The 18,822-nt window shown below is 60.4% G+C and overlaps 3 protein-coding genes across 4 annotated transcripts; all 3 read right to left on the reverse strand.

The window, feature by feature from the left end:
• Positions 1-1,434: 1,434 nt before the first annotated feature.
• CSF3 (colony stimulating factor 3) lies at positions 1,435-4,717 on the reverse strand. The gene is made up of 5 exons (XM_048055443.2): positions 3,877-4,717; positions 3,387-3,556; positions 2,961-3,068; positions 2,663-2,809; positions 1,435-2,511 (listed from the first exon to the last, which is right to left on the reverse strand). Exons 1-5 carry the CDS (start codon positions 3,890-3,892, stop codon positions 2,341-2,343), a joined length of 612 nt encoding a protein of 203 aa, XP_047911400.1. The 5' UTR covers positions 3,893-4,717; the 3' UTR covers positions 1,435-2,340.
• A 1,380-nt stretch (positions 4,718-6,097) lies between these two features.
• PSMD3 (proteasome 26S subunit, non-ATPase 3) lies at positions 6,098-10,669 on the reverse strand. The gene is made up of 12 exons (XM_066981447.1): positions 10,467-10,669; positions 9,525-9,715; positions 9,175-9,312; positions 8,838-8,974; positions 8,550-8,740; positions 8,250-8,353; positions 8,013-8,127; positions 7,618-7,737; positions 7,433-7,536; positions 6,980-7,135; positions 6,745-6,795; positions 6,098-6,612 (listed from the first exon to the last, which is right to left on the reverse strand). The coding sequence occupies exons 1-12, from the start codon at positions 10,651-10,653 to the stop codon at positions 6,535-6,537; spliced, it is 1,572 nt and encodes a 523-aa protein (XP_066837548.1). The 5' UTR covers positions 10,654-10,669; the 3' UTR covers positions 6,098-6,534.
• A 635-nt stretch (positions 10,670-11,304) lies between these two features.
• On the reverse strand, positions 11,305-18,811 carry GSDMA (gasdermin A). 2 transcript variants are annotated; one of them, XM_048055426.2, is made up of 10 exons: positions 18,402-18,811; positions 16,844-17,106; positions 16,445-16,652; positions 15,737-15,902; positions 15,546-15,639; positions 14,688-14,735; positions 14,258-14,412; positions 13,699-13,849; positions 13,172-13,245; positions 11,305-12,548 (listed from the first exon to the last, which is right to left on the reverse strand). In XM_048055426.2, exons 2-10 carry the CDS (start codon positions 17,055-17,057, stop codon positions 12,312-12,314), a joined length of 1,347 nt encoding a protein of 448 aa, XP_047911383.2. In that variant the 5' UTR covers positions 17,058-17,106; positions 18,402-18,811; the 3' UTR covers positions 11,305-12,311. The 2 variants fall into 2 exon arrangements, with proteins under 2 accessions (XP_047911383.2, XP_066837549.1); XM_066981448.1 differs by having other exon boundaries at positions 16,844-17,156.
• Between the last annotated feature and the right edge of the window lie 11 nt (positions 18,812-18,822).

Consider the following 18,822-nt stretch of genomic DNA (forward strand, 5'->3'; position numbering starts at 1 on the left):
GCGGCTGGGGGCCGCAGGAACAAGCGGCCCTTATCCATCACGCCCCGAGCATCCTGCCCTGCTCCCTGGCCCTGAGCCGGAATGTGTGCCCGATACAAGCAGGGGCACGACAGCGGGACGCGGGCCGGGGTGGAGCGGCTTCCCCGGGCCTCGGCGCCCCGGCGTGTCCCGGCCGGTGCCGCTCCCCACGGGGCCTGACTCGGGCGTGAGCTGGCACCGACCCACCCGGGCACCTCTGGCCGGGCCCCGTGTGCCCAGGGCGGCTCTTTACCGTTAGCTCGGAGCAAAGAGCAGGGCCCGGCGCTCCCGGCCTCTCCCCCCCTCTGTCAATATTTGCCCGTGGCAGCCCCGCGGGCGGCATTGGCCCTTCCCCGGCGCTTCACCTTCCAGGAAAGGGCTGGAGCTGGGAGAAGGGGCTTCCTGTAAGCCCTGATAAGCCGGGCGTGGAAGGAGCAATGCCGGGCGCTGTTTGCTCTCCCAGGATCGCAGCCGGCAGGGTGCTGCACTGCCAAGCACCCCGGCCTCGCTCCTGCCCCTTCCCAGGGCTGGGAGAAGTGGGGGGGGGGGGGGGGGCAGCCAAAGGGACCCCAGCAGGAACCAGAGCTCGGCTCCGTCCCCACCACGGCCGGGCTGAGCGTGGTGCGGGGACGAGGGCGGTCACAGGACGCGAGCACGGGGCCTGCGGGAGGAAGCGGTGAAACGGGGGACAGGGCAGGGACAGCCCGCGGTGGCCAAACACCGGGGGGAGAGGGGCTGGGGGCGGCTGCGGGGGGGTGCCAGGGCCGGGGGGAGATGCCCGGGGCTGCGCCGTGGTGCTGGACCTCCTGGTCCCCTGCCTTCCCGCATACGCGTCCCCTTGTCCCCCACCTCCCTTTTCCCACTGCTGCCAGCCCCATCCCGGCCTTGGGGGCTCCAGGAGGGCTCCAGGAGCATCCCCGGCACCGCTGAGGGGAACTCAGACTCGGCTGAGCCCCCCGCACCACCTCCAGGGTCTGCGGTGGTCCCCCCGCCACCACCGCAGTGGAGCCCCGAGCCCTCGACACCCCCCCCCCGGCGCTGTCGGCACCACCAGGGCCACGGCCGCCGGCCTCAGCTCGGCGCTGCCGGCACGGGTGGCTGCGGCGCTTTCTAGGAATCGGCTCTTGCCCAAGCAGCGCCGCGGGATGCAGGAAGGAAGCTGCCACCTCCGGGTCGCATCCGGCCTCCCCCGCATGCTGTGGGTGCTTCCCAGCCCCGGGGGGGGGTCACGCCGTGCTGCGGGGGCTGCGGTGGTGGCCAGTCCCCAAGCCCGGGGCTGGCTTCCCCACGGCAAGGGCTGAGCCGCTGCCAGCCCCACGCGGTCCCCTTTTGTCTTGCTGTCCCCACGGCCCGTCTTTCTGCATCCCCCCCTGCAGCTGGGGGGGGGCCCTGCAGCACCCAAGGGTCCCCATAACCGGGTTTGGAGCTGTCACAACTCCCCCCACACACACCCCAGGCAGTCTCGTCCCACGCGGGCAGGAGCCGGGGAAACACAGACAGCCCAGATGTCGGAGTAAAAATAGTTTATTTCCATCCTTATCGCATATAAAAAAAAAAAAAAATAGCCTGCGTTTCTCTGGGGCTCGCCCAGCTGTGGCAATAAATACAGTACAAAATACACAGCTCACGAGACCCTGCCAGGGCGGGCTGTGAAATTTCCAGTACGCAAATCCGGGTGCGTGGGACGGGGAGAGCTGCACGCGGCCGCCGTGGGCCCGGGGGCTGCTGCGCGTGAATAAGTTAAAGGGCAATAAATACAAACGTGGCGTGGAGGGGGCGCGGGTGGAGCAAAGCCTCAGCGCCCCCCCCCCCCCCCCCAAAGGTGGGAGCGGAGAGCCCCCCACGGCGCCGCCGTCCTCCCCTCCCTCCTAACCTAACGGCTAATAAATATTAATTAACGTGAATAAGCCTAATAGGAATAACGCCCGTCGGCTCTGTCCCCGCAGGCTGCAGCCTGGGCAGGGAGGTGCTGCTCCGGAGCATCTACAGCTGCGTACGAAGGCGGATTCCCCTGGGCTCAGCGGGACGCCGCGGGGTCACCGCAGCTCCCGGTGCAGGCGGTGCAGGAGCCAAGGCTCGGCCCGGCTCCCAAAACTCCTAGCAGAGATACTCTTTTGTTTAAATATTAAACAAGGGCGATGCTGCGCACAGACGCCCGTGCGCGGATGCCACCGCAGGGCTGGCTGCCCTGCTCGGGGAACCGAAGGGCAGGGGGGGAGCCTCCTCGGCCGGATAAATATTAAATAGCGATAAATATTAAATAAGCGGGGAAGGTCGCTGGGGCTGGGGAATAAATAGCGCGGGGCGGCGCGGGGCCGGGCGTCAGAGGCGGGCGAGGTGCCGCAGCGCCCGGTACGCCGTCTCCAGGAACCGCTGGAAGTTGGCCAGGATGAGGAAGCCGCCGACCTGGTGCTGGAAGCGGGAGGAGAAGGCGGGGAGGGGGCCGCGGCCCTCGGCGGGGAACGTCACCGTGTCCAGGCCCAGGTCCTCCATCTGCGGGTGGGCAGGGGCGCAGGCGTCAGCCCCGGGGCCAGGAACACCCCCGGAGCGCGGCGACGGCGGCAGTGCCGTGGCGGTGCCCACTGGAGCCCCGTGTCCCTGTGTCCCCCTGCAGCCGTGCCCCCCCCCCCCGTCTGCCCCTCACCTGCTGCTGGATGTTGGAGGAGAGGTTGGCCGCGTCCAGCTGCAGCGTCTCCACCAGGCCGGCGTGCGAGGGCAGCAGCTCCAGGACAGCGGCGAGGGAGCTGTGGTAGGCGTGGAGCCCGTTGCGGATCTGGCTGAAGCAAGCCTCCTGCGGGCGGCACGGCCCGGGGGGGGGTCAGCAGCGCTCGGCAGAGCCTGGACCCCCCCCACCCCCCATTCCCTGCCCTGACCGCCCCTCCAGAGGGCTGCCCGAGGCTGAGGCCGGGCAGCTCGTGGCAGGGGTGGCCGCTGGCACTCACCGCCTGGAAGCTGGGGCGGTGGCAGTGCTCCAGGGCCACCTGCGTGATGCGCAGGTCCTGCTGCACCAGCAGCAGCTCTTCCTCCTTGCACAGCTGGAAGGTGTCGCACTGCGGACGGGGGGGGGGGGGGCACAGGGTCAGGGCGGCCGCAGAAGCCCGCCACCCCCGTGACGCCCCCACGGGACGCGGGACCCCCTCCCCACCCTTTTCTGGGCATCCGGGGGACGAGGCGGAACCGCTGCTCGCTCGGTGCACGGGGAGGTCCCCGTGCATCCCCAGGGAGCCCCCCTTGGGTGCCGTGGGACCGAGCGGCGCAGGGGGGAGGCCGGGGTGTGGGGAGGCCGCTGGCTCCCGGCCCTGCGGTGCCGATAAGGCCAGGGAGGGGAAGGTCACCTTATCTGCGACCCCGCGGTGCCAGCAACTCACCACCACGCGCTGCAGCGCGGCCACATCCCCCTTGATCTTGCGGGTGAACTCGAGGTTCTTGTGCAGGAAGAGCTGGAAGTCCTGGTCCCCCGAGAGCTCGGCCAGCGGCGCCCCGTGCAGCGCCCGCCACGGCGCGCCCAGCAGCGCGCCCAGCACCAGCACCAGCACACCTGCGGGGACAGCGGCTCAGCCACCGCCCGGGGACACCCCGCCACCGACGGCAGCATCCCCAGACATGCTGCTGCCCGCGGGGGCGTTTTGGGTACCGGGGACCCCCACGGGGATGGATGGTGGCACCGAAGGAACCCCCAGGGATGGAGACCCCTAAAATGGGGAGGGTGAAGGGGACCGCGGCTTCCCACCCACCCCTGGGTGCGTGGGGGGCTCTGGGTGTGCGGGCGCTCAAAGGCAGCGGGTGCTGTGGGTGCTGCAGGTGCTGCGGGTGCTGCGGGGGCAGCGGGTGCTGGGGCCCTCGGCTGCGGGTACTCACGGGTGAGGGAGCACATGGTGCGCGGCTCGGTGTCTCCTCCTGTCTGCGAGCGCAGCCCGGCCCAGCACAGCTCGCTCCTGCCCCGGCTCTGCGCGGCCTCATCGATTAGGGCATTTTATAGACGGCTCCGGGGATTCACACCGATGTGGCAACAGTGCCGATTGCCTCATTGCCTTAATCACCAACATGCAAATCCCAAGCTCGCGCTCGGTGCTCCCGGCTGCTGCCCGCGCCTCGCCGCACCGGGGCTTTCCCGGGGGCCGCGGTGCTGCCGGTGGGCACCCGGCTGGGCCCCGGCACCGGGCAGGTGCCAGGGTGCCGGGTCGGTGCTGGGCGGCGGCGGCGGCGCGGTCACTCATTAACCCGCCCGGCCGGGCTGGATGTGCCCAGCGCTGCGGCAGGGCTCCAGGCAAGGGGTCGGGGGCTTTTCGCAGCCGGCGTCCCGCGGGGCTCGCCGCCAGCCCCGGCCCCTGCGGACGCTGCCCGAGCCCCTCACCCCGGCGTCGGGGCGGGCGGTGTGGGACCGAGGTGAGACCTGGCCCAGGTGCCACGTCCCAGGCTCAGCACCTGGGGCCGGATCCTGCCCCGCTGGGTGCCCCGGGCTGTGCTGTGCTCGGTGTCCCCGCGTGTGGCACCCAGCACCCGGCCGTGCCTGACACCCAGCACCCCCCCGCGGGGAACCGGCCTCGCCAGCCCCTTCGGGGAAGCGGCTGCCAGGGCAGCCCCGGGGAGGGGGGGTGGGGGTGGCTGCTCCCGGTCCCCCCCTCCCCCCGATTCTGACGTGGGCTTTGGGCTTGTGCCGGTTCCCGCAAGAGCTTCCAGGAGGATCTGGGCCGGTGCCAGCTGGGCCCCTGCCCGGCACGGGAGGCCCCTGCTCGGCCTGGGAGGATCTGGGCAGGGTGACCCCGGGGCAGGGCTGAACCGGGGCTGAGGGGGTACGGCCTGGGGGGGGGGGGTGCAGCCCACGGGGACACCCCTGAGCCCCCAGAGCTGCTCCAGCCTCCAGCTGAGGGAAGGAGCCAGCTGGTAGACGCTGCCCAGCTGTGAGCACCACCATTAGCAGGTGTTAACTCTGAAGCCTAATGATGACTTTCCCCTCCCAGGAAGTGGAAGCAGTAAGGGTTCTGCCCTCAGGCCACGTGAGAGGACCTCAGCAGCTTGAGCCTTTTTGTGGGATTTCCTGGAAGAATCCCCCCCCATTTCTGCCTTTGCTCTCCCCAGCGCTGGAGAGAACCAGGGCCCTTCCAGAGCCAACGAGGGGGGTGCAGCGTGGCGTCGCTGCGGAATCGCCCTGTTCCGCGAAACAGGGCTGCTGCCTCAGCAGGTCGGTGCTTTCAGGATTCGGGGCTGGCTTGGGGTGGGGTTGAATCAGCACCCAGCGTGGCCCGAAGCCCCTCGTGGGCTTTTCTTAGGAAGGAAGTGGTGACCGGACCCGAAACCCTGTGGGTGGCGGTGCGGGGTCAGCACAAACCGCTGCGGTTCTGCCTCGTGGCCACCCTTCCTCTGTGGGGCCTGATCCCGGACCCTCGGTCCTCTCCTGGCACCCACCAGGATGTGAGTGCTGCCGGGGTGTCCCCAGGGCCGGCTCCGGGGGCTTCACAGGACCAGGGCCACCCTCTCGCCCTCCCTGCCCCATCCTGGCTGGTGGGGTCTGGCCTGGGGACCCCGCTGTTGGCCCCAGAGGGGCCGGATCCATCCCCCGGGGCTGCCCCATGCTTGACCCGCAGCCCCTGGCCGCCAGCCCAGCATGGGTGCGCCGGGAGATTCCCAGATTTTCCCCCCAAGGAGCACAGCTGGGCCCAGATGCTGGCGGGACTTACCCATGGTGGCTGCGTGGCCCCCGCCCTATCATCCCCCTCCCCGGTTTGGTGTCCGTGGGGCCCCGCCTGGCCTGGTGCTGATACCTTTTGCAGCGGGGGTCAGGGGATGGACGGTGGGGCTCAGCCCCTTCCCGAGGCCGTGCTGCCCCTCAGTGCAGGCTGGCGCGCGGTGCTGGGCCTGGTAATCCCAGCACTGGCAGGACAAAGCGGAGCTGGAGGGGGCCGTCGGCACCGGGCCCAGTCACCCCCAGCCACTGGTGGCCAGGGCTGAGCAGCCCCCAGCCCCGGGGAGGGCAGCAGGCACCAGGTGTGGGCTCCCAGTAGGGCTCCAGCTCCCCCTGGGAGCACAGCAGGGTCCTGTGCTCGCTTTCAGACACAAACCACAGCAGCAGCAGGGCAGGTTGGTGGTTTTTTTTTTCCAACTTTTATTTTAAAAGTCATAATTGAAGCTTAACAAAGTCTGACCCCTTTATTGTTGCAAGAGCCGGCGGCTGCCCGGGGAGCCGCAGTGCCTGGGGAGCGCTGCCGGTGCCCCCGCCTGCCCTGGCCCCGAGGAGCTCCCAACCCCAGGGCTCGCAACAAGTGATCACAAGCAACCTTAGGAGAACGTTTGTTTATTGGGGAAGGGGCTTCCCTCGGAGGGGGGCAGGGGACGGGAGAGCAGGGCCTGTGGCTGCAGGCCCAGGGAACCCACGTGTCCCCCACCCCCAGGACAGACATGCAGGGATTTATAAAAGAAAGGCAGATCGGGGGCCGGGGCTGCGTGGGGCAGCTCCCCTCAGACAGCATCTTCCCTAGGAACAAATAATAATAAAAAAAATACAGCCAGGCCAGAGGGTCACGGGAAACCATCGTCATCGTCCTCTGCCATTTCCTTTGCGAACTCCAGGTCCTGCTGCTCGCGCTCCCGGCGCTCCTGGAAAGCAAGGGCCCAAGTTGGGGACAGGCAGGGGACAGGAGCTGAGTCCCGCCAGTCACTGGCCACTGGGCCACAGCGCGAGCCCAGCGGGGCTCCCAGCGCCTGCCCTGGTGCCAGGTGAGAGCTCACCTCTGCAGATTCCAAGTCCTTGTTGTAAGATTTGGGGGGGAACCTCATGGCCTGGAGGAACAAGGGAGAAGCCATGAGCCCAGAAATGCCCCAGCTCCGCCCTGCTGTCCCCTTCGCTCAAACCAGCTCCTGAGCTGGAGCTGCCTTCTCCCTCCGTGCTGCCCCAGCCCGCGCGCAGCCCAGTGGGATCCCCCAGTGCCCCCACAGCCTCCCAGTACGAGCCCAGCACACTCACCTTGACCGACATGTTGTGGATGTCGAGGCAGAAGGAGATGCGCTGGTGAAACGCCAGCTGGGGCTCCCGGGTGGAGTAGATGTCGATCATTTCTTTGGACTGGACGTAGCCCTTCTCGTGGTTAATGCTGGCCTCGATCACGCCGTCCCGGATGGCCTGCAAGCCGGAGGGCACGCGGTCAGGGCACCCGCTGTCTCTGAGGGCTGGGGCAGCGGTTTAGAGCGAAGGAGGTGGCGCTGTGACAGGAGCAGGGGGGCTCAGGACGGCGTGCGGAGAGGGGACTCGGCGCCCTCGGTGTCCCCAGCACCCCCTGGGAGGGATCCCCTCAACCGAAGAGCAGCAGCTGCCCCAGGGAGGCAGCGCTGCGGGGACGGGGCGGGAGCAGCCTGGCTGTGAGAAAGGCAGGGACAAGGTTTGGGACGAGGTTTGGGACGAGGTTTCCTACGCAGGTACCTTGGCCACGATGAACTCGGCGTCCTCGGGGCTGTCCAGCTGCAGCTTCTGGGCGATATCGGCCAGGGAGATGCGGGAGTAGGAGAGGCTGATCATGCGGACGCCTGAGGGGGAGGGACGGAGTGGAGCACCGCCCTGCACGCCCGTGGTGGCGGCAGTCCCCGGCTGCCCCAGGGACGCCCTACCTGTCTTGATGACGTTGTGCCTTAACCGAATGATCAGGGTGTAGGTGCCGTCGGCCTGGAACTTGTCCCCAAACTGATCAAGAACCTGGTTGAACTTGGCCAGGTTTCCAGTCCTGACAGCTGGAGCAGGGGTGGGGGGGAACGCAGAGGAGAGAACGTGTAAGGGAAGGCGGCAGCAAGGGCTGGGGCACCGCAGGGAGCGCGGGGCAGGGCCGACTCCATCCGCCCCTCTCACGAGGGGAAGGAGAAGCCCTCTGAAAACTGACCGGGGCATCAGGCTGGCACGGGGGGCAGCCCGCAGCCGGCTCCCACCAAGGGGTGAGGAGCCCCCGAGGCCTCCTGCTCCCCCGAAGCGGGGCGCGCAGTGCCAAAGCAGCGGAGCAGGGGCGTCGTACCCTGAGTCAGGAGGAAGTAGGGCATGAGCGACCGCTTGAGGGAGGGCTGCCTGAACTGCAGCCTGTCCGGGATCTCCCCGAGCAGCAGTTCCACCACGATCAGCAGCTTGTGCACCTGGAGCACAAAGAGAGCCTGAGTCCCCGCGGGGCCCAGCCTGGCCCCCAGGGGAGTGCAGACCCCGTGCCCGGGGGGCACCGAAGGCCACGAGCACTCGGGCGCTCCCCGCGCCCGCTCACCGTCTGCTTGAAGCCGACGGCCGTGTGCTGCGGCGCCTTGCGCAGGGCGTTCGTCATGGTCCTCCGCGCCTCCGAGTACTCCAGCTGAATGGCCTTGATGCGCCCTGGGAGAGGGGGAAGAGCGTTCACACGGGGCTGAGGGCGGTTTGGAAAAGCCACCGAGCGAATCCAAACGGATGGGGATTCGCATCCCGCCCGGGAGCCCCAGCCCTGAGCCTCAGCGGGGTTCTCTGCAGGGCCAGAGGTGCAGCCTCCCGCATCCCGAGCTGCCAGCACCGCCCGGGACCCCGCGCGTCTCACCTGTGTAATAGAGATAGCGGGCCCACTCGTTGTTGTTGGCCTGCTCGGGGAACACGGACTTGGAGACGAGCTTCTCCGCTTGGTCGTAGAGGTTGTAGTGGAGATAGTTCCTCAGCAGCAGGTTGAGGAGCGTGGCCTGCCCGTCGGCGTCGTGGCGCAGCGTGGCTGTCCGCAGCCGGGCGTGCAGGAAGCTACGGTGCAAGGGAGGGGAAAGGACAGCGTGTTGGGGAGGGGAAGAAACCCAGGGAGAGCCCGCAGACAGCGCGGGGCACGCGGGGCCAGCCCTACCTCCTGACCACGTCGAGTTTATTCAGGAACTCGTAGATCCGCGAGTGGTAGTAATAACACTTTGCCACCACCAGGTCGAGGGCCCGGCGGTTTTGGGAACTGATCTTCTGCATCAGGTCGTCAGACACCTTCTGAGCCTGCAGGAGGGAAACGGAGCAGATGAAACGCCGCCCGGGAGGAGTGGGAAGTCTGACAGGGCTGCAGGACCGCCGCGGGTCAGGGCTGCAGGCCCTAAAGGCTGCCTCCAAGCAGAGCTGAAGCCACCGGGGGACCGTGAGGCAGGCCCAGCAGCGCCCCGGGAAGGGCTCAGGTTCAGACAGGGCTCCGGGAACCTCACCTCCGGATACCGCTTGCTGTTCATCAGGTAAATCACGAGCAGCAGCTGCAGGTAGGTCTCCACTTCTGGCAAGAGAGGGGCTGAGGCTGCTTTCCCCGTCCGCGGGCGGAACTGCAGCTCTGCTTCCATGTCCATGGGCTGCGGAGGGAAGGCACGGGCTGGGCTCCGGCCCCTGTCCCACCCCCTGTCCCCTGCTGCTGCCCACCCACAGCTCCAACACCCCTGCCCAAAGTGAGCCTGTCCCCACAGGGCCACCCCACCCGGGGCTGGAGCGAGCCCCGTCGTGTCCCGTGTGCTCCCAAACATCGGGGGCGAGGTCCCCGGCACCCCCAGGCTCCCCGTCCCCGCACCTCCTCCAGGAAGCCGAGGAGGAAATCCCGCACGGCGCTGTTGGAGGTGAAGAAGCCGTGGATGGCTTTGTGCAGCACGTTGGGGTTGAGGCGGCGCGAGGTGGAGGGCAGGGCCCGCAGGGCGCGCAGGACGTAGCGCGGCTCCTTCCCCGACACGGCCTTCTCCAGCTGCTTCACATGCTCCTTGATGTCTGCAGTGGGGGGGGGCGCGCGTGTCAGGGCCTCTCCCGGCCCCGGGACGCCGCCAGCTTCCAGGCTCCCACCCCGCTCTCAGTCCCAAGTCCCCCCCCCGCATCCCCCCGGATGCCCTCAGGGAGGTGCTGGGACCCCCCCCCCCCCCCCCCCAGGCTCCCCTTGCAGCTTCGTGGGGCTCCCCCTGCCCTCACCACCCGTCCCCTGGGGGGTCCCCAAAATGCACCGCTCTCCCCAACCACCCCCCAGTCCTTTTGCCCGCCCAGACCCCAATTCTTTCCCTGTACCTCCCCCACCCCCCCCACTCCCCTCTACCCCCCCAGCGCTGCTCCATCCCCTCATGGCAGTGCTGGGGGGGGGAAGGGGGGGGGGGTCAAGAAGGATCCCACAGCTCCCTTCCCCCTTCCATCCTGACCCCCTCCCCCCCCAGGTCCCCTCCTCTCTACCTCCTTTCTCTTTCTGACCCTCCTCCTCCTACCGATTTCCCTCCCCATCTCCCCCCCCCCGACCCCCTCCCCGCTCCCTCCCTCCCCCCTATAGACCCCCCCTTCCTCCTGACCCCCCCCCACTCCCTCCTCCCTCCCATCCCCCTATGGACCCCCCCCTTCCTCCTTAACCCCCCCTCCCTCCTCACCAACCCCCCCCACTCCCTCTTTCCCCACTATGGATCCTCCCCCGCTCCCTCCCGACCCCCTACGGACCCCCCCTTCCTCCCGCCCCCCCCCAGATCCCCCCCCTTCCCCCCCTCACCCTCCAGTGTCACAGCATCCAGCTCCCGCTGGGGCTGCTTCTCCCCGCCCGCCTCCCCCCCCGCCCCCCCCGCCGCCTCCTCCTGCATCTCCACGTCGGGGGGGGGCGGCGCGGGCGGCGGCGGCGGCCCGTCGGGGGGCGCCTTGGCCTTGTCGCCGCGGCGGCGGGCGGCGCCCTCCTGCTTCATGGCCGGGCCGCGCCGGCCGTGACACTGCAACAAGCGCGGGGCACGCCGGGAACGGCCAGGCGCGACCAGCCGAGCCCGCCGCCAGGCACGCGCTGTCGAGCGCCGAGCGCGCTCGGCTCCTGCCGTCGAGGCTGTTCGGGTGTTTCCGGACGACGCCCGACTCCGCTCGGGTGTTTCCGGCCGTCGCTCGACTCCGCTCGGGTGTTTCCGGCCGTCGCTCCCGACTCCGCTCGGGTGTTTCCGGACTCCGCTCGGGTGTTTCCGGCCGTTGCCAGACTCCGCTCGGGTGTTTCCGGACTTCGCTCGGGTGTTTCCGGCCGTCGCCCGACTCCGCTCGGGTGTTTCCGGCCGCCGCTCGGGTATCGCCCGACTCCGTTCGGGTCCTCCCGCCCGTCTCGTAGCGCATGCGCACGCCGTTTCCCGCCCGCTGGCTGAGGGAGGCGCGAGGCCCCCACCACACGCCTCAGTCTCGGTCCCCCGCCCCGGCCCGTTCCGCCCGCCCTGCCCGCTTCAGGGCTCCGGTGCCCCGGGGGCTGTGTGGGGCCAGGCCTCCGGTGGGTGGCTCTGGGTGGCTGAAAACACCCGCGGGTTCACAAGTTGCCTTTACAAGCACCCCCGTGTTCACAAATTGCGTTTACGAGCATCCCAGTGTTCCATAAGGGATTGTTCTTTATTAAGCAGCGCTCAGGACATTCGTGTCATTATTTTAAAGCAGTAGTCATTTCACAGAATCACAAAAGCAGAATGGCTGAGGTTGGAAGGGACCCCCGGAGACCACGCAGTCCAACCCCCCGGCCGAGCAGGGTCACACAGAGCCCCTTGCACAGGATGGCACCCACCTGGGTTTTGGGATATCTCCGGAGAAGGAGACTCCAAAACCTCTCAGGGCAACCCGTTTCGATGCTCTGTCACCTCGCAGTAAAGAAGTGCTCCCCCCCACATTCAGCCAGAACCTCCTGTGCTTCAGTTTGTGCCCGCCGCCTCTCGTCCTGTCGCTGGGCACAACCGAAAAGAGACCGGCTCCATCCTCTCGATACCATTAATACATTAATGAGGTCTCCCCTCAAACTTCTCTTTTCCAGGCTGATCAGGCCTGGTTCTTTCAGCCTGTCCTCATACAAGACATACTCCGGTCCTCTAACCATCTTTGTAGCCCTTACGCCTCACTACCACTTGGGGGGTGTTGTTGTGGGGTCACGGCGCCGTTTCACTGCGTGTGGGACACCAAAATGCCCTGAGGTCCCAGGGCTCCCCGCTGTCGCACAGGGATGGAAATGCACCCAGGCCTTCACCTTCCAAGTATTTGTGAATGATTGCAGTGTATCTCTGTACCTTTTTGATTAATTTTTTTCATTAAAAGTGATCACGTGCAGTACGGCTGACGGGACTGGGACTCTCTGGGGTAGTGGGTTATTCAGTTAGCACTCTACATTCACATGGGGGAAAAATTAATGTTGATATCCAGCCTCAGGCTTCTATTAGCAGCTTTGTTGATTTAAATCTGCTCAAAAATGGGTGGGAAAAGCAGCTCTGAGCACTTAAAAGGGTGCCTCGCCTACACAGGGATAAAATTTCAAAAGAGACTTAAGGTAATAGCTTTTCAATTACATTGTTAAATCGCTCCCTTTAAATCAGCCCTAACTGAGGACATGTGTAGCCTATTCTGAGTTACTCAGGAGATCTAGTGAATACAGAGATGCGTACAGGGCTTCGAGGGCTAAGAAGCCTTCTTCATCGCAGATAGCAAATTCATTTTTTGGGATCCTCACTCCACTCATCTCGAGCATTGCGATGGTTGTTTTATCTTCCCCATCCGCCGAGAAGGGGAGCAAGATGTCACCCCCACCAGAACGCCACTCTGTGTCTTCTGTCTTGCATTTGAAGAAGCGCTCAACCTTTGCAGCAAAAACAAAAAAAGCAAAATCTTAACATGGGATTGTTAAAATTTTGGGATTGTTAAAATTTTAACAGTCCCATCTGTGGAAGCTCTTAAGTAATGATCCCTGACTTGTGAAGTGCTTTAAGTAATGATCCCTGACTTGTGAAGTGCTTTCTCATCTTACAGGCCCTCTAAACAATGCACTTTTCTGTATGGGGCCTTTTACGCTGGGAAATTTTCATGCTTGTGTATTGAGTTCAATTTCCTGTAAACCAGTTATGTCCAAAAAAACTAAAGGTCGTTTTCTTCTTTTTTAATCTGGAGCTAAATAAACCAGCAAATTCTGACTATGCTTTCAAGAAAAATGGTAGTCAGCTGGATCTAATTTACTGCTTATTATCAGTGAAACAGTTGTTAGAAATCTTTGTGTTTGGGGGAGATTCCTTTCAGAGTAAGTATTTTGATTCCTGCCAAGTTTGAAGCAGTTATTCATTCCTTTCTTTTCAGCATTACTTTGAGTTGTGATACTGCTGCTATTGCCATAATCGAAACGTTGCTTTGCCTGACATAACACTGCCCCCTGCCCTCCTGTGCTTTATTTTCAGCCAGATGTCAGTAATGTATGCTCTGTTCTCTCACCAGGTTACGCTGATGTCGCACAGCCTTCTTTTCCAGGGATTCTAGCAGGACCAGCCGCTGTTCCTCTGTTTGCTCTGGAGAACGAAAAGAGGTATGTAACAAAACACCCGCCAATTTGTTTTAGAGACAACTAGCGAGATAAAAAGGGTGACGGTCTTGCTCAGAACGCTTGCTTGGTCAGAAGTTCTTTAGACTTCTTGAACTGAATTAATTGCGTGGCCTCCCTGTGAGATGAATAAAGCCATTGCTCTGTGCACAGGTGACGTTAGCAAGTGTACAAGCAGCAGCGCAGGCTGAAGGCTGACGAGAGGCTCAGACCGAGTTTTGTGGCAGCGTTGGGAAAAGAACTTTGGAATTTGTACTGCAGTTTCCGTCATGTAATCTTGCCGTCTTTACGTTGCTTTATGTAAATTCTCTGCAAGCCTCTCTGTAAGTTTTCTGTAGTTTGTTAGTTTTGCAGGTAGGAATGCACTTAATGTAGTCTAGTACTACTGGATTTCCCTGTTAAAGTGGCCAGAAAGCCTTACCACTGAGAGCATCGAGAGTGTAGTAAATTGCTTCTGCCAGGCTATGGAGATCGTTTCTTGAAAGAGACTGTAAGCTGCTCAGCATGTCTTTTAGCTTTGGGCTCTGTGTTGTCAGCTCACAAGTATTAGTTTCATAATAAACTGCTTCCATCTAGGGCAATAAGAGAGAGAAATTTCAGGATTTAAGAGACGATTCTTGATAGTTCTTTGCAATATACCCGGAGAAGCAAGTGTATGAAGTCCTGTAACGTTTTTTTTTTCTCCTCCTTAAGCTATTTATGAGGTTAACATTGAACATTTAGCATTCACAGTTAAATGCAGAATATGGAATTTAAATACTTTGATACCATCAGATAAATTTAGTCTATATTCAGGACATATTTCAGAAGCTCGCTGTGTACTGAGGACCTCCTTTCTCCGCGCAGTGATGGAGACCAGGCACGTGCTGAGTGGAGGATTTGGGGTTGGTAGTTGTGGTACAAGAGCAGACTTGGGACAGGAGGTCTGATAACAGATATCTTTACTTACAAATCCTGGCAGTATGAAGAACTTTGCTTACTTTCTGGGCCAATTCTTGAAAGACATCCTTGTCTCTCAATGCAACTTTGATGGCTTCTAAAAACGTGCCCCTCAGCTCAACAGGCAGCTGGGAGAAAGCTTGGCAGTTCTGCTTTACTTCTTTCTTCAGCACTCCAAATTGTCCCTGTGTGATACCTGGAAACCAGAAAGAGTGTCCAAACATTTCTCTTTTAAACTAGGCAGTCCTACAGAAAGATCACCGGCATCCCTAAGTTTAGAATTCGAAACATTTCTAGGAGTATTTTTGAAAGTAATGCCCGGTTTTGAGTTGGACAGTTGTCACGGCGCAGGTAGTAGGCAGTAGTGGCAGTAACCACTGCTGCGTGGGGTTCGTACTAGCCCGAGAGAGTCCACCTTACCCAAATGAGGTAAAAGTAGTGCAAGTGGAAGTATTGAAGTACGTTGCTTACCATCAGATACGAATGTTGATGTATTATTCTCTGGGATATAGTGAATACCTGCAACAGTATAAAAAGGGAGTTGCTAATTTAGAAAATATTTAGAGCTGGAGAGGTAGTGTTGGTTGGTTTGGTCTTTTTTTTGAGTCTGAAGGTAGTAGTATCACAGTTCTCAAATCTCACGTGGTAACTGTGGGTCAGACTGGTATTTGCACCCTTACCTACAGTCTTCTGCCTGCTCATTTCAGGGTTCATTTAAACTCCGTCATTTCTAGACCCCCTCCTCTGCTGTCACATGCCTCCTATTAGGGCCTGTGCTGGCCAAAGCCTGTGCTAAAATACATCGAATTTAAATGGCCTCTTGTACTCGATGGGATCCACGCAGGCACGAAGCACAGGGGGAAGCAAGCCAAATCTCAAATCCCGTGGCAGGCGTCAGGGATGTCCCTCCTTCCTCTGCCTAGCCAGCGCGAGCACCCCTGCCCAGTGCTCCCACCGAAGCCTCGGCCGCCCGGTTTTCTCCCTGGCACTTTTCTTCTGAGGAGGAAAGAAAACAAGCCAGAACCACCTTTGTCCTTTGCGCCAGTTTTTCAAGAGGAGCTGTCCCTGCAGTTCATGAAATGTCGAGCTGGGACTTCCTTTACCTTGCTTTCATTTTCTTACCACCCCTCCCTGCAAACTGCGTTGCTTTCCCAGGTTGCCCTTTTAACTTGTGTACTGAGCCTTTCCCACGTGATTTCTGCTATTTCTATTGTGTTTGTGCTTGCAGATGAGCTACGGGTGGCCGAGGGGCTGAATGACATTTTAGAAAATGTTTTTGCTGCGTTGTTTCCCGAATGGAGGAGTTGGTAGGTTCTGAAAGTTACTCACCCCATTCCGCATCTTTAATGGTCACCTGGATCACCCTGAAGGCTAGGATGCAGCCCTTGGGTATGGTTATGCTTTGTTTCCTCATGCTGGTACCCTGGTTGGTTAAAAAAATAAAATAAAATCTGTTACTGGCCTGAATGGCATGCAGGGGGCCAGGAAGGACTGACTCCTGAGCTGGAGAGGAACCAAACCTTTGCAAAAAACTTGGCATAAAGCTGGGCCACGAATTTTCCTGTTGCCTTGGTGGATTCTTCATAGCTGACCTCCTCTGAGGCTTCTATCGTTTCGTGAACCACGTATAAATTCTGTTCATCCTTCCGTAGTTGCTGAATGAAGGGGTGATTCGTGTTGACTTTTCTAGAGGAGAGAAAGGACGCAATATCTCCGCTAAACGTGCCTCTGTATGTGAGTTATGCCAAAAGTAGCGTAGCCTACTTAGAGCCACAGCTTGTCCCCTTTCTCCTGCTACACAAGGACACAAATATCACAATGTGAGGGGCTTCTGGGGGGGAAAACGGTGGCAGAAACTAGGCTGTAATTCCTGCTGTCCTCATTGCATTTCGCTTCTGTGTCTGAGAGGGACCATGGCAGCAAGGCCTGTCCTGGGCGGCCATGTAGGCGATCTGTCCTCATCTGTGCGCTCCTTGCCGGGTACAAACCATGAGAAAAGGTGGCTTGACTTGCATGGAGGTGCTCCGCTTTCTGAATAACGAAGAAATCTATAAGCATTACAAAGCTGCAGCTTTACCACCTCTCTTCCCTGTCCTCCAGAAGTGGGCATAGCTACCGGCCTGCGTGGTCTCAGGCTTTAATTCGGTGTTGGCTGTTGAGAAAACCTTGTGTGCGTGAGGCAGAGGAGTACGACTGGAGGGCGCGTTCTCCGGTTGTGTCTGCCTTACCTCTCTGTCGTCAGCACATCGAGTTGCTGTACTGGTAGGTGCCTTTCTTCCATCTTGATGGACCACTTTTTGGAGAAAGAGGCAGACCCTCCTAGTTCTACCAGCGTGGGTTCGGTGGCAACGCTCACAGCCCCATCGACTCGGTCACAGGCACTTCCCGCGGTTGCATACTGCCTCGAGTCCTGCTGGTCTCTGCCGAGAAGGGACTCTGAAATGATTCGAAGAGTTAGTTAGCGTGGTTACACAGACAGTGTTATGGCTGTCGTCCATACAGAAAAGACGCAGCGTGGTAGAGTTCAGGCACAAATGAATCCTTAATTAGCCATTGCGAGGAAGCAGGATGATGCAAGTGTTTTGCCTGTGGAAATTATAAGCAAGAATGATAAATGTGGACTTTACCGTCACTTTTACCGTCTTTTCCAGGCAGCAGCACGTCGTGGAGTTTATATTCTGTCCGTTTGTAGGAGGGAAATGGGCGGAATGCGGTTTTTCTTTTTCTTCTAACTAGACAGTGAATTCTGAAATGGTCTTGGTCGACGATACTTTCGACTGGAACCAGCTCTCCCTTTGGATCCATTTGCTTTGCCACATTTTGGGTGACTTTTTTAAACATTCTGCTGCGGCTTGATAAATTCCGGAACCGAGAGGAAGCGTGCTTGTGCCTTAGGAAATAGGCAAGACAAGCAAAGTGACTTGTAATACAAGCAGAAGGCTGTAACAAAATGCATTACTCCTTAATTTTTAAGGATAATAACCCCCCAAAGCCTCCATTAGTACAAGGACGCAGCGTGCATAAGGTTGTTGGAGGGAAGCACGTGGCGAGGTAGGATTAGCAGCTGTGGCTCGCTCGTTAGGCTTAGTGGGGCTTATCCTTGCCTGCGGTGTAACTTCAGTCGTTGCAGAACTGAGAACGCAGCTAGCTGCTGCTGCGGGACGGAGCCTCGGTGCTGCTGGTCTCACTGGAGACATTTCATCGCTTGCATGTACCCAGCACAGAGCGTAACAATTTTCATTACTAAAACCAGGCACGGCTGCTTAACCGTCTATACCGCCTATCGTGGTCCTAAATACTTGAATCTCTAATACATTGCCCTTACACAAGGTTTAACTTTTTTTTTTATCATTTTTTTTGCCGTTTTTTTTTAGTTTCTTCATAAGCACTGCTTCTGCGTTTTTCCCCTTGGGCCTTGATGCCTGACGGATGAGTAAGGCTTTGCCCTGTTTCGAAATAGCCTTAGAAAACTGATTCCGTTGGTCTCTAAGGAAGTGAAAGCGTTGAGGACAGTGGGCTGGGGAAATGGGAACGCTTGTTCTGTGCCAAGGTGTTCCTCAGCATTTCGGGTTCGTTTCGTCTGTACCCCTTCTCCCCCAAACCATGACATGCCCGCAGAGCTGCAGGTTCCCCCGCGGAGGAAAGCTGGGTGTTGGAGGGAGAGAAAAGAAATTGCCCTCCGAGTCCTGTTGCAGCTGGTTTCGACTCCAAAGTTTCGGTTTTGCTTATTACGCCCTTCGGTATAGGTACGTATGGCACAGGGAAGGACAACTTTAATTTACAAATGAAACTTCTTTAGGTGCTGGTGTGGTCTCTCCCTTCTGCGCCCTGCTTTATCGAGTCCTGTTAAATAGCAACAGCTCCCTGCCTGTGGCTCAGACGAACAGCTCCCATTCATCTGGGGTGCGTGGGGAGCTTTTCTTTCCCTCTGTCTTGCTTTAATGCGCCCCAGGGGACTGAAAAAAAACCAGACTTGGTGAGTCTGATTCTTTGGGGAGTTACTGTCATGTCAGGAAGGAGGTACGCTGCCGGGGGAAGCGGCAGTCCTGGCTGCCTAACGTGGGATGGATTCGGCAGTGCCTGCGGGACACATTCCATTGGAAGATTTCAAAACCAGATAAAACCTAGCAAGAACTAACGATTTGCTCTCCCCCTCTGCTGTACGCAAAGCTTTAAAAAACGTACCTGCCTGTTTGGGGAGCGAAACGCCTTCTCTTATCTCGCAGGTGGTGGGAAAGGCCGGGGCGTGCGTCTGTGCCGCTGGAGCGATGCAGGCGTCTGTCAGCAGTGGGGCGAGGCAGCTGCTCCCTGCCTGCTTCCTGGCCGGTTCCGGAAGCACCAAACTTATTTTAAGGGCAAAGTCAGCAAACAGCTGCAGATGCAAAGTCCTTGCCCGAAAGCTTTTTTGCTGACCGGTCATTCTGTGGTCTGCCGCCATGCTCCGTTACCACATCCGTAGGTAACTCGTCTGGAGGCCAGTTGGTTATTCCCAGGCTTCTGGCGTGGTTCTGGTTTTCCGATCGCGAGCCGCTGGGATGGGGAACAGCGCGTTGTGGCCTGGGAGCGATCTCAGTAGACTTGCGACAGCGCCAAGCTGCGAGGTGTG

Source organism: Anser cygnoides, chromosome 22, assembly GCF_040182565.1.
Source record: "Anser cygnoides isolate HZ-2024a breed goose chromosome 22, Taihu_goose_T2T_genome, whole genome shotgun sequence".
In the NCBI taxonomy this organism is placed as follows: Eukaryota; Metazoa; Chordata; class Aves; order Anseriformes; family Anatidae; genus Anser; species Anser cygnoides.